The 13,315-nt window shown below is 35.4% G+C and overlaps 1 protein-coding gene across 1 annotated transcript; it reads right to left on the bottom strand.

Annotated features, from left to right (window-relative positions):
* Positions 1-2,478: 2,478 nt before the first annotated feature.
* On the bottom strand, positions 2,479-7,733 carry LOC113070999 (polymerase (RNA) III (DNA directed) polypeptide D). The gene is made up of 9 exons (XM_026244366.1): positions 7,581-7,733; positions 6,391-6,551; positions 6,263-6,306; positions 5,978-6,132; positions 4,692-4,813; positions 4,211-4,385; positions 3,776-4,026; positions 3,535-3,687; positions 2,479-2,794 (listed from the first exon to the last, which is right to left on the bottom strand). The coding sequence occupies exons 2-9, from the start codon at positions 6,544-6,546 to the stop codon at positions 2,678-2,680; spliced, it is 1,173 nt and encodes a 390-aa protein (XP_026100151.1). The 5' UTR covers positions 6,547-6,551; positions 7,581-7,733; the 3' UTR covers positions 2,479-2,677.
* Between the last annotated feature and the right edge of the window lie 5,582 nt (positions 7,734-13,315).

Here is a 13,315-nt window from a genome sequence, read left to right as displayed (position 1 = left end):
TTATTGTATTCATCACAAATGTGACAAATTCTGTGACAATCCACATTATTTGCCTAATTCCGTTTTCATGATTTGATTCTGTGATTGCCTCCATGTTTTTCACATCGTGGAAATCGTAGGGTCCTAAGTTTCTGAAATGTTTTATATTATTATACAGTATACATGTTTTTTGTTACGTTCTATTAAAATTCTGCTGATGTTATTTTAACTTAAAAAGGATTTTTCTCAATGTTTATGTTTCAGACTACACCCCTCCCTGGCTACACTTGCATCAGAGTTGGTGACAGTTTTATGCTTCTGAAACGTTCTTGGACTGTTCTACAAATCCTTGCCAGGTTTTGACTTATTACACCAAAATAAGATTCTTGTTCAGAAGTTGTTTGCCATTTCTTAAAGGCTGTTTTTAGGGGAACGTACACTCCAAGCCCATGCCCATGCATTGTCATACTCATAGCACAAAGCTAGACCTAAAACGGCTGCTTGTTTTGTGTTTTATATGGTCAACTTAAATTAGTTTAAATATGTCCACAGACTTCTGCAGGGTTCATTTTGCACATTGTCTGTTTTGTAAATTGGTTAATTTTCTTCTCTCTTCATCTCATCTTTCTCTAACACATACAAAGACTGATTCTTCCATTTTGATTGCTTATTTTTTTTTTTTTTTTTTTGAGAAAGCATTTGAATTATTGGTTGGGCACTTAAATAAATAGTGTTCTATAAGAAATACCCCCTTGGTCTTCTCTTTTCTGTGTATTTGCTGCCACTTTTTAGTATAAATGAAATGCCAGTTTGTGAATTTGTTAAAATAAAGGTATTTTTAATAAAGTTAATGGTTGGCAAAATTGCCAGTTCTACGGTTTAGAAAAAAAAAAAAAAAACTAGAATACAGTAATGATCCTGAAAAATTACGGTACACCGCTGGAAACCCTGCTGCCAGCATATTACTGTTAATTTACAAAAAAAGCTGTAATTCAGAAAACTGTAAAATAACGGTACACAGCTGGAAACCCTGCTGCCAGTATATTACTGTTAATTTACAGAAAAGCTGTAATTATGGAAACTGTAAAATAACGGTACACAGCTGGAAACCCTGCTGCCAGTATATTACCGTTAATTTACAAAAAAGCCGTAATTCAGAAAACGGTAATAAAACTGTGAAATTACGGTACACTGCTGGAAACCCTGCTGCCAGTATACTACCGTTAATTTACAGGACAATTTTTTACAGTGCGATCATATGCTGGCTGGGCTTTCCTTTGTAGCTATTTGGATTAAATAATAATGCATTATAGTTTAAACTTATAAATGCAATGAGCTAAACGTTAGATGCTTGTAAGTTCAAGCATGTACATTTCAGATTGCATCTTTCCCTACTGACCTTGTCTCTATCTTCACATATATCTGGGATAAAGGGCTGAATTTGAATGCAAGACAGATATATGTATAAAAAAAAAGAGTCACAGCAGTAGCTATAACAAGAAAAATATATTTGACTTGAACAAAGGCAGTTAATTTAAATGTTAGCACATGAGAAATATATTTTTAGCTTATTTAACACAAAACAGGATGCCTGAACGGCTGCATTGGATGCTGCTGTGTTGGTTTGGAAGCGACAGTGGTTAAATGTATGGAGGAAAGGATTGAGGCAGGCAATGACATAAGTAAATGTTACCACGAGTCCCAGCTGGCATTACACACATATTTAATGCCTGTAAATCTGCCACCACAGCCATCAGTGCCGAGCCATTAAACAGGTGCAGCAGCACATCAAAATGCACACATTTACTTTATTTCTTATTTATATACAGGCACGTCATCTTGTCTGCATTCCATGTTGTTAATTACAATGAATGGGATATAGTTTCTTAATCTTTGTATTTTTATATCAGTATGGTACTAGATTATCTTCTTCAGATCAATGTGATTAACAAGTAATCTAAAAGTAAGCAAAAAGTAGTCTGATTATATTATCTAAAATATTTAATGTAGTGGAATATGTTACGTACTACAATTTTTGACGTAATCTGTGATCAGTTATGGACTACAATTTATTAAAAAAATATCTATTGATCAGAAAATAGATATTTTTGATCAATTGTACTATTGATTACATTTAACACTGCATTAATAAATAATTAAACAAATGTTTTGGATTCCCCCAAGAACAAGTTTTGAGAACAAATGCACTGTTTTTGTTGTTGTTTTTCTCAGGGAAACACAAAACATTGGCAAGAGAAATCGAATTCAATATACTTTTTGTCCCTTTTGCCGCTCCATAAGCGATGACTGAATATTACTTGGAGGAACCGTGTCCTAAAATGTAATAGAATACAATTATGATCAGCTTTTTATTACCACAAAAACATGCTGTAACTAAACTCTATATTAAATCATGAAGTAAAACACATGCCTGTCAGCACATTTCCAGCACTAGGAGGATGATTCAAGGGTTTTTAACAAAAAAACAAAACAAACAAACACATTTATGGCACTTTTTTATTAACTCAAACCCAGATTTTCTTAAATCTATTATTTACTGTAACCCACAATATGTACATGTGTTATAGTGTCTCATCATGACAAGATGCATAAATTCTTCAAATAAATTTCTTTGAGCATACAGTATAAATAACTTTCAGTTCTCCATCTGTGACAGTACATGGGAATTCCTGGCTCCTCAAACTCTGTTGTCCAGAAGAGCCTGGAAGTCAGGTGAGCAAACCAGCTTGTGTTTCACGTGTCCCAGCACAGACATGTCTCCCCTCCTGCCCTCTGTAGATACCGAGACCAGCTCCTACAAAAACACAAGATCAACAGAAAAAGACAATGTAATACAATCCGAAGAGCAAATAATAAGACATGTAAAAGATTTAGACAGATATTGTATAGATTGCATGTAAAGATTCAATCGAAAAGTCCCATGAGGAGTCATACTTTGCTTGGTCATGTGCTTATAAAGCATTTGTCACCAATTTCATCAGATTGTTTGGCCTGTAGATCTTCACATGCTGTTATAACATCCTCACCCCAGCAGTTGGCAGTGATTCCCCACCAAACAACCGATTAAAGGAATTTTAGTATTGCATCACTTGCTCAACAATGGATACACTGCAGTGAATGGGTGCCGTCAGAACAAGAGTCCAAACAGCTGGTAAAAACATCATGGTAATAAAACATCACAAGTACATATTCCCTTGTAATCCATGCATATGTTTCTCCTGATCCAGATGAGATTACTTTTTCATCGGGGAATGCAATATTATGGATTATAGACTGATGTTAAAAATGTGTTAATGATGTATTTTATTTTTTTTTACAAATGCACGGCATTTCACTTCAAAAGATTTTAACTGATGGACTAGAGATGTGTGGATTATCGTGATGTCTTTTATCAGCTTGTGGGACTCTCATTCTGACGGCACCCATTTACTGCAGTGGATCCATTGATGGGCAATTAATGCAATGCTAAATTTCTCCAAATCTGCATCTCGGATGGCCTTAGGGTGACATACAGCACTGAGGAGTGTAACTGACCTGCAGGAAGGCGCAGGGGGTGCCCAGGGCCACATCCAGGGTGACGTTACCCAGAATGAGCTGCACTTTGCCTGACTTCCTCACAAGCATCTTTCCCACCAAACCCTCCTGTAGATCTTTAAGACAACAGGTGTTCTCTTCTTGAGATTCATCCTGACACACAAACAGGAAAAAAACAAAACACATGAGTATAGGCAAAAACTGGCATGAATCTCGTGGGCTATACCTAGCCAGCACCAACCTGAGTCTCGGTCTTCTGCACCATGGTCTGTCCGTCGCCCGACTGCACCTCTGTTTTGGTGGGCCGGACGTCACTGGTGGGCGGCTGGCCGGGCAGAGAGTCAGGAAGCTGCATGAAGAGAAGCTCCTCCTCTTTGCAGTGATTCCACACCTCCAGTAAGTCAGGCAGCAAATCAGGTTTGGGCAAAGGTGGCAGTTTGAACATAGGCTCCGCCTTCTTCGCTTCAGGAACATCCAAAGGCTCCTGCTTGACTGGAGGAAGACGGGGTGGGACAGACAATAAGACAAGGCGATGGTCACATTATCAAATGTCCTATGAAAATTTGGTAGGCAATAAAACAAATAATGTTGTATCAGATCCTATTAAAATGACTGGGTTTCGCCTGTTAAATTCAGCATGACCACACTGTAAGATGCTTGTAGAAGTTTCTCCTACTCTTCACTTCAGCTCCAGTGCTGTCTGTGCTCATCAGTTCAGGATCTGAGGAGCTCTTCTCTGATTTGAGAGTCTCCTCACTGAACTCCTCTTTGAAGACCCATCCAGACACAGCCAGCGGCAGCTGCACAGGACAGCTTCCTCTTTCTCCTCTCAGGTGAGGGTCATCCAGAAACTACGGCACACACAAACAAAGGCTTATTTTTCTCGGTTGGCAATTGACATTTGAGAGAACCACATAAAAGCATGGCCCAGGACATAATTCACTCCAAAACCAAAATGCAAAAAAAATAAGAACATTTTCCTGCAATTTTCGCAAGAAAATCTCATAACTGTCATCGCTGTAAAGCATTTTTTTGCATTGCAGTAATAAATTCAGCTTAATAAGACTTTATATTATAAAAAACAACATCTTAATGCAAAAGATTTTATTGAACTAAAGATTTATTTTCTCCCTATTGATTTTGTTTTGAGAACATACATCGTCCTTCTCAAGTTTGCGCAGGATTTCTTTAGTCTCCTCTTCGGTCTCTCTCTCCTTCTTGATGTTGATGATGGGTGAAGGGCCACTGTTTGTGGTTTCTCTGGTATCATCATATACACCTAATCAAATAAAACAGACGGAGACAGCGCTGATACCAATGATTAGTCACAACAGAAAACGCAAATCATACTTAAAGTTAAACAATCTTACTTAAAAAAGAAAAAAAAAAGTGGACAACACCCCAGATATATGCAGATATGTTATTTTATTTTATACGTATTTTTCGTACTATAAGTCGCACCTAAATATAAGTTGCATCAGTCCAAACATATGTCATGACGAGGAAAAAAAATATATAAGTTGCACTGGACTATAAGTCGCATTTATTTAGAACCAAGCACCAAGAGAAAACATTACCGTCTCCAGCCACGAGAGGGCGCTCTATGTGTTCAGTGTAGACTACAGGAGCAATGAGCAGCACAGAGCGCCCTCTGGTGGCTGGAGACAGTAATGTTTTCTCTTGGTTCATTTCTCTTGGTTCATGTCAAATAAATTTTGATAAACAAGTTGCACCTGACTCTAAGTCGCAGGATGAGCCAAACTATGACAAAAAAACTGCGACATAGTCCGGAAATTACGGTACATTAATATAAACTAAAATAATATTAAATGATTATTGTATTAGCATTTTAAATCAATTTATGATCTGATTAAGGATTTCCATAATTTTTTAAAGATTTTATACACTTTCATGACCTACAAGCATGGAAAGCACAATTATAAAATTCCCTGATAATTACATTTTTTCCATAAACATCTAAACCCACTGTAAATGCAGACTACATTTCAAATATTTATTTTTCTTTTTCAGAAAATAAATACTTTTCAAAAAGTAACAGTAAGGGCATAATGTTTCCCCCCAAAAAAATTTGTTTTAAATAATTGCTTTTCTTTCGGATATTTCTAATCATCTTCTTGAAAAAATCCATCAGTGTTTCCACAATAATATTAAGCAACACATCTGTTCTCAACATTGATAATAATCAGAAAAAAATTATAGAGCAGCAAATAATCACATTAGAATGATTTCTGAAGGATCATGTGACACTGAGGACTGGAGTCAAATTATTATTAATCATTAGGGTCATGTTTCTGTCGCTTGTAAACAATAAAAGCACTAAGCTGTGTGTTATTTCACTCTAGGATTAGGAACAACACAAAGCATTACTGCTTAAATGTCGGCCAGACGCTTTCTCAAATCCGCCTCTAAAGACCTGCTTTACCTTTCCTCTTGGCCATCATCTCTGAAGGGCCCTGCTCAAAGATAGAATGTGATTGGATGACCTCAGGGCGACCTCTGCCCCTCCCTCGGCCGCCCCGCTGCCGACCTCGATCCACATCCTTCTTATCCCGTCTCGTTCCTTCATCAGCCTTTAATCTGCCGCAAAGTCAAACAAATGACTGCATCTTCACTTCGTCAATGCCTTCATTACATCAACAATGAATTATTGATGATATATTGATAAATGAATGAATTGACATCTGTTCTAAACGAGTCTGTCACTTACTCCTCTTTTGATTTTCGGCCGATAATATTGGGCGTGAAGGTTTTCTGCAAGACAAATGATAAAAAGACAGTTTAAAATGCAGCGTAATGCATCTGAAATGTCTATAATGTTGAGCTATGTACGCTTACCTTTTTGACTCCTCCTAACGTGAGGTCTCTGGAGCGCATTGTGGGGAGGCGTCCCGGGGAGATTGAAGCAGGCAGACGACGGCCCATCGGCAGCCCTCTGGATCCCCCTGCATGAGGCGTCCGTGGAGGACCACTGGGGTCACCAGAGCTCTCCATACTCACTAAACAAAAAAATTGATTTTATAATATATATATATATATATATATATATATATATATATATTTATTTATATATATATATATGAACTCACAAGAATGTGTTAAATTGATTTTAAAAAAAAAGTAACATTAAAGATTTATATTGTTAGAAAATATTATTTGAAATAAATGCTGTAGTTTTTTCTTCTTTTTTTTCTTCAAAGTATCCTGGAGAAATCTCATGTTCCAAAAAAAAAACAACAACAACAAAAAAAAGCAGCACAACATTTATAATAAATCAGAATATTAGAAAGGTTTCTGAAGGATCATGTGACGCTGAATACTGGAGTAATGATGCTGAAAATACAGCTTTGATCACAGAAATAAATTATATTTTTTAGTATATTAAAATAAAAACAGTTATTAAAAAATGGTAATAATATATTACAATATTTCTGTATTTTGGGTCAAATAAATGCAGCATTAATGAACAGGAGAGACTTTTTAAAAACACATTACATATCTTACTGATCCCCAACTTTGAACAGCAGTATTTATAAAGTGTGTGTATGTATGTATATATGTATATATATGTATATATAGGAGAGTATATATATATGTGTGTGTGTGTGTATGTATGTATATATGTATCTCAGTAAAGCTCTTCACTTTTTCCAGTTTGTTGTTACAGCCTTATTCCAAAATAAATTAAATCCATTATTTTCCCTCATAGTTCTACAAAAAATACCCCATAAAGACTCTCTCTCTCTTTCACTGTACAGAGAGAGAGAGAGAAAGAGAGAGAGATTGTCTAGTGTGTGTGTCATGTTGAAATCCCCATAAAAATTCCCATTAGGATCCTTTCGGATTGGTTCCAGATTATTGTTATGAGAGAAACACACTGTAACCACGACCGGATGTCGATGTCACACGCGTTCCTCTGAGCGTTCAGTCACACGTGCTGTGATATGAACAAGAAACACCTCTGAACCAGACACCGGTGTTTCCACGCTCCCGAACACATGGCGAGACAAACTCAACTACACACTCACCGAGCGAAGAACTCCCTCCTTACTCCAAAATATAACTCAAATTCTGTCAAAACCGGGAGGTTAACTATGAGGATGATGATATCTAGTGCAAGTTTGTTTAAGGCGGAGTTTTGCGTGACTGTACAGGCAATAACACTTTGACCCGTGTGACGCGCTGATGATGTGATTGGTTAACGTCAACGCTGCACTACTGTGCGCAGATTCTTGATGCGCTGATGATGTGATTGGTGAACGTCAACGCTGCACTACTGTGCGCAGATACTTTTTTTTTTTTTATAGGCACAACACAGGATTATGTACAAACAATCTCCCATTTTAGACAAGAAAAAATGTATAGTTTTTTTCAAAACAGGTTTCTTGTTCTAAATAATAAATACATTTTCTAAATAGTAGGTCTGTATAAAAATCCAACTTGATGATGTTTTGTTTGATGACTATTGTGATATTCAATTTGATCTAGTTCTGCCCATGTGCTTGTCAACAGAAAAACATAATATTTTCCACACACACACACACACAAAAGATGTTTGATAATCAGATAAATTCAGGTTTAGAATAAAATCAAGTGATGATGGTGAATATAATGTCGAACATAAAATAAGATATTGTGAAGAATGTGGATAATCAGTTTTTGATCCCCATTGACTTCAATAGTATTTCCCCCCCTATACTGTGGAAGTCATTGGCTACCGTCAGCTGTTTGATTACCAACATTCTTCTTTTGTGAAGAAGGCCATTCACAATGACCTTCAGAGAGCTTCAGCCTCATGGTGTGTGTGCGGTTTATGACTGCGCTGTGTTTGCTTTGCAGGGGATGTGCTGTTGTGACCATATGGTGCAGCATTTGGTTAGTTCCTCCATAGGTTGAAGCATCAGATCGTGCTATCCTTCAGCTTTTATAACATGCATGAGTTGATATCAGTGGAACACATCCAGCATAGACTTGAGTTATTGTGCCGTCACAATGTAATAAATGTAGACTTTGGCCCTCAGTGTAATGGTGACATACTCATAGAGCGCTTGAGTTCACATGCTCCTTATAAAGAACACTGATTTGACCGAATCCAGCTTCATCTGTGTGTGTGTGTGTGTGTGTGTGTCTGTGTTTCTGAGCTCTTTAAATCCCATTCATTCTCAAGTTTGGTTATGAATCTTGGATTCTGAGTCTGACAGGAAGCATATCAGATATGGTTTTACACCCTAAAATAAAAATGGTCACACTGTTAATCCTGTGAATGAGACCATCTGCAGCTCAAATACATAAACACACATTCACTCTGACACATCACAACCTTTGTACTGCAAGCAATATAATAATCCAAATAATACAAAACAGGTATTATTTTGATTATATTATAAAAATGCTAAAATGATATATGTTTACACACACACACACACACACACACACACACACACACACACACACACACAAACACACACATATAGATGATAGATGGTTTGTAGCTCTTTAAATTTATAATTAATAGAAAAACAACAACAACAGTAATAATAACAACAATAATTGTTATTATTATTATTATTATTATTGCTACTAATATTAGCAGTAATAGTATAATAAATAGACGACTGTTAATTTGGATTTTATGCTTGTTTATCTGTTTATGTTTCTTTCATAACTCATAGACTACTGGAAATCATAGCATCTGTTTATATTTATTAAGACTTGATTGTAATATTGAGTACAAGATGTCATAATGTATTAAAAACCTCCTTATGGGGTAATTTACATATTAACCATGGTAAAGTAAATACTGATTAATTATGTATCCTTATGTAATACATATATCATTGCTTAACTACATTTTTTTCTTTTTTCTTTTCTTTTTTTTCACTGTAATGTAGTTTTGTTGGCTTTAAGGAATAATGTCAAAGAAAAGGTGATTATTTTGAACATAATTTTAATGAAATCATGTTCATTAGGCTTTACACTGTTTCTCAAAGATTACATATTTTACCTCAGTCATTTATCTATTTTTTTTTTCAATTTCCAAGATAAGAAGTTCCCACTTACAACGATAGCATATGTTATTCTTGCCACTTTTTTAACCCTTAGACATAAAAAATAGCTTAAATTCAAAGGCATCAAAACTTTAAGACAGCAAAAGACACCAACCAGACCTCCTAAAACTTCAAATTAAAAATCCCTATTGTTGAAAATATACGACAAAGTGACAGGATTGCAGTCACACTTCTTCTCAGGCAGAGATATTTTATTTTAAGCAACATGATCTCTCTCGTTATGACTGGAGAAAATCTCTCCACTTCTAAGGTTCATTGATGCTGCACTTTCTCATGGCTGTTTATATCCCTCTGGTATTCAGCTGTAGAAAACACAAATAAACAAACACACTGAAAGAGAGAGAGAGAGAGATAGAGAGAGAGAGAGAATTGAATTTGAAAACACATTTTATTACAATCAAGAATTAAACATTATTTCATAACATCATTCTACATTTAGAAAGCAAAAACACATATATACATAATAAAACCACTCTTTATACTTCTATTCACGAATAACACTATAAAATACTCCTTTACTGCAACCAAATAGCAAAAATTAATGTCCCCTCATAAACAGAACATAAAACCTCTCCACTATACCATTTCATTTCAAAACATGGCAAATCATTCATAGACTTGAAAAAATTAAAATCTGTAATTATCCTTGAATTGATTACATTGGAATAAACCTTCAGTACATCATGTCCAGAATTTTTTTCGAGATCTTATTCTTCCTACTCACATAAATTGCCATCTTTGATTTGCTTTTCTTTTAACATATTTAAAACCACAAATAAAGATTTGCATAGAGCAATTTTTATTAAATTCCTTAAAATAGACTCTACAACAGAAAATAATGGTCTCAATCTTTCACAAAACATAAAAGCATGAAAAACAGTCTCTCTCTGAGAGCAAAATGGACAATCAGCACTTATCTCTGGATTTATTACAGAAATAAAAGCTTTCACAGCTACAACCCCATGTAAGATTCTCCATTGCATGTCACCTGCTCTCTTAGGTAACGGTGGCTTATATAGTGCTCTCCATTGTGGTCGAAAAACTCTACTAAGCCCAGTGACATCACGCCATGGTGTATCACTCCTGTTATGTAAAACCTTTCTGTTAAAAACTTTCACACAATTTTTATACACATCTTTCACATTAAATGAATCAGCACTGAAAAATACATCTTTCTTTTCCAAAAAAGGACCTCCACACTCATCCATTTTAGGTGACAGGATTAAAGAAAAGAAAGGGTCACCCTCGTTTGGTGTTATGACCCCTCTACAAAAATCTTTGATGGTTTTCAACTCCTCTTCCACAAGAACTGACCTCCAGTTCATTAAAAGTTGATGAACCAGCCTTAAAGATTTAAGTCCCAACTTTGCCGCTGTCCAATGTTGTCCAAGTCCGGTCCTGCATTATTTACTAAATGTCCCACTGTCTTAAAACCTGCATTAATTAATAGTCCAGTGTTTGCGGTTGAATAAAAACTGTTTCTTACATTTTCAAAACGAGTTCCATAAATCGACCAAAATCGCTTCACTTTTGGCCCAATTTACCTTAGCTGAAGATATATTTTTGAAATAATTTAAAATATTAACCACTATATCAATGTCTTTTTGGTCACTAATTAAAACCACTACATTGTCACCATAAGCTGATAGTGAAACAGTTTTACCAGAAAAAGGTCACTTTAAACCTTTTGTATGTTCTCTAATTTTGCATAAAAAAGGTTCTATTGCAATAGAAAATAACATACCAGACAAAGGACAACCTTGTCGTACACCTCTTTCCACTTTACAAGGAGCACATAAGCCACCGTTAACCTTAAAAATACTTTCAATATCATTATATAAAACCTTAATTTTTCCAACGAAATCATTAGTAAAAACCAAAAGCCTCTAGAGTTTTTAACAGATATTGGTGTTCAACCCTATCAGAGGCCTTCTCCTGATCTAAAGAGATTAGGCCAACATCTAGCTCTTTCATTTTAGTCAAGTCAAAAATATTGCAGATATATTATATATTATCAAAAATAGACCTCTCTAGATGCAATATGTTTGGTCAGAGTGAATCAGCTGCTCTAAAACCCCTGAAAGTCTATTAGCAAGGGCTTTAGAGAGTATCTTATAGTCGATACACAACACTGACACTGGTCTCCAACATTGAATTTCTGTGAGGTCTCCTTTTTTTGGTAGAAGGGTTAGGACAGCTCTACGGCAGCTCAGAGGCAAATGGCCATCTGTAAAACTGTCATTAAAAACCTCAAGCAGGTATTCTACCATCACAGACCAGAAGGCTTTAAAATCTCTCCCGCAGACCATCGATACCCGGGGTCCTCCCAAGTGCCATACTCTGAAGTGCTTTTTTTCAGCTCTTCCAGATGTAGCTCACCACTAAGATCTCCATTAGACTCAATAGAAACTTGAGGTAGCTTTTTACAAAAATAATTACTTATGTTTTGTTCTTCTCTTAGCTCACTTTTATAAAGTCTAGAAATTATTTTTCGAATTTCATTAACATCATTCAAAATGATCTCAGATTCAGATCGCAATGAATGAAAGAATCTTTTTTGAACATTCTCTTTTTCTCCAGGCCAAAAAAAAAAAAAAAACTTAGATGGTACATCCATTTGGTCCACATTTTGAAAATGTGACCTAATCAAAGCCCCTTTTGCTAAATTTGATTTTTTTCTCTGAAATACCCCTCATAAGGATCCAATGTCCATTAGATTCTAACTGCTCTTGCAATTGTACAATTTCCATCTCTAAAACTTTCATGGACCTGTCTATTTGCTGTAACATTTTTTTTTTGTGTGTACTGCAGACTTAATTTGGGCTTTTCCATAGTCCCACCACTGCTTTAATGAGCTAAAAGCTGATTTCGAGCCTCTAAAATCCTTCCAAAAAAAGTAAAAATATCCTTAAATACTTTATCATTTAAAAGAGCATTGTTAAAATACCAAAAGGCACTTAGTGGTTTTACACAACTCAAGAAAACAGAACATTGAACTATACAGTGATCAGAGAAAGAAACTGGAAAAATACAGCAACTTCTGAAAACATTACTCTGATGACGATAACAATATAATCTGTGTAACCACGCTGAAGACACAATCTTATCTCAAACATATGTCCATGCATATTGTCTACAATCCCGATGAAAAGCCCTTCATATATCACTAAGATCATGTGTGTTAATAAGTTTTATAAACCTTATACGTGACAACATGTGAGGTTCTATTGATTCCTATCAATGTTTTTTTTCCCGTACAATTAAAATCACCACCAAGAATTAAAATATCATGATTAGTACACTTTTGTAAAGCCAAGCATAGGGAGTCTAAAAAACTATTCGGTCTGTATTTGCAGTTGGAGCATATACACACATAAAAACAAAAACTTGATTCTCTACAAGGAATTTTTTTAATTCTTCCCTTTATAATCTCATCTACTTCATAAGAAAAAGGGGTAAAATTTTTGGAGAAAGTATATAACTCCAGCGCTAACTGAATTATTATGGCTCAAAACAGAAAGCCCATCCCATTCCATGGCCCAATTTACTTCATTTTGCATAAATCAAGTAATCAAAATCATCCATTTGAAAATTAAAAGACACCAAGTTCAGCATGAGGCTATCCTTTAGTACCATATATGCATATCTCCTAAAGGAAACAACATGCTTCAAGAGTGGATTAACATTTCCAAGTG

This window comes from Carassius auratus, unplaced genomic scaffold (genome assembly GCF_003368295.1).
Source record: "Carassius auratus strain Wakin unplaced genomic scaffold, ASM336829v1 scaf_tig00005608, whole genome shotgun sequence".
Lineage (NCBI taxonomy): Eukaryota > Metazoa > Chordata > Actinopteri > Cypriniformes > Cyprinidae > Carassius > Carassius auratus.
The sequence above is the reverse complement of the archived record's forward strand: the minus strand, read 5'-3'. Positions and strand labels throughout refer to the sequence as shown.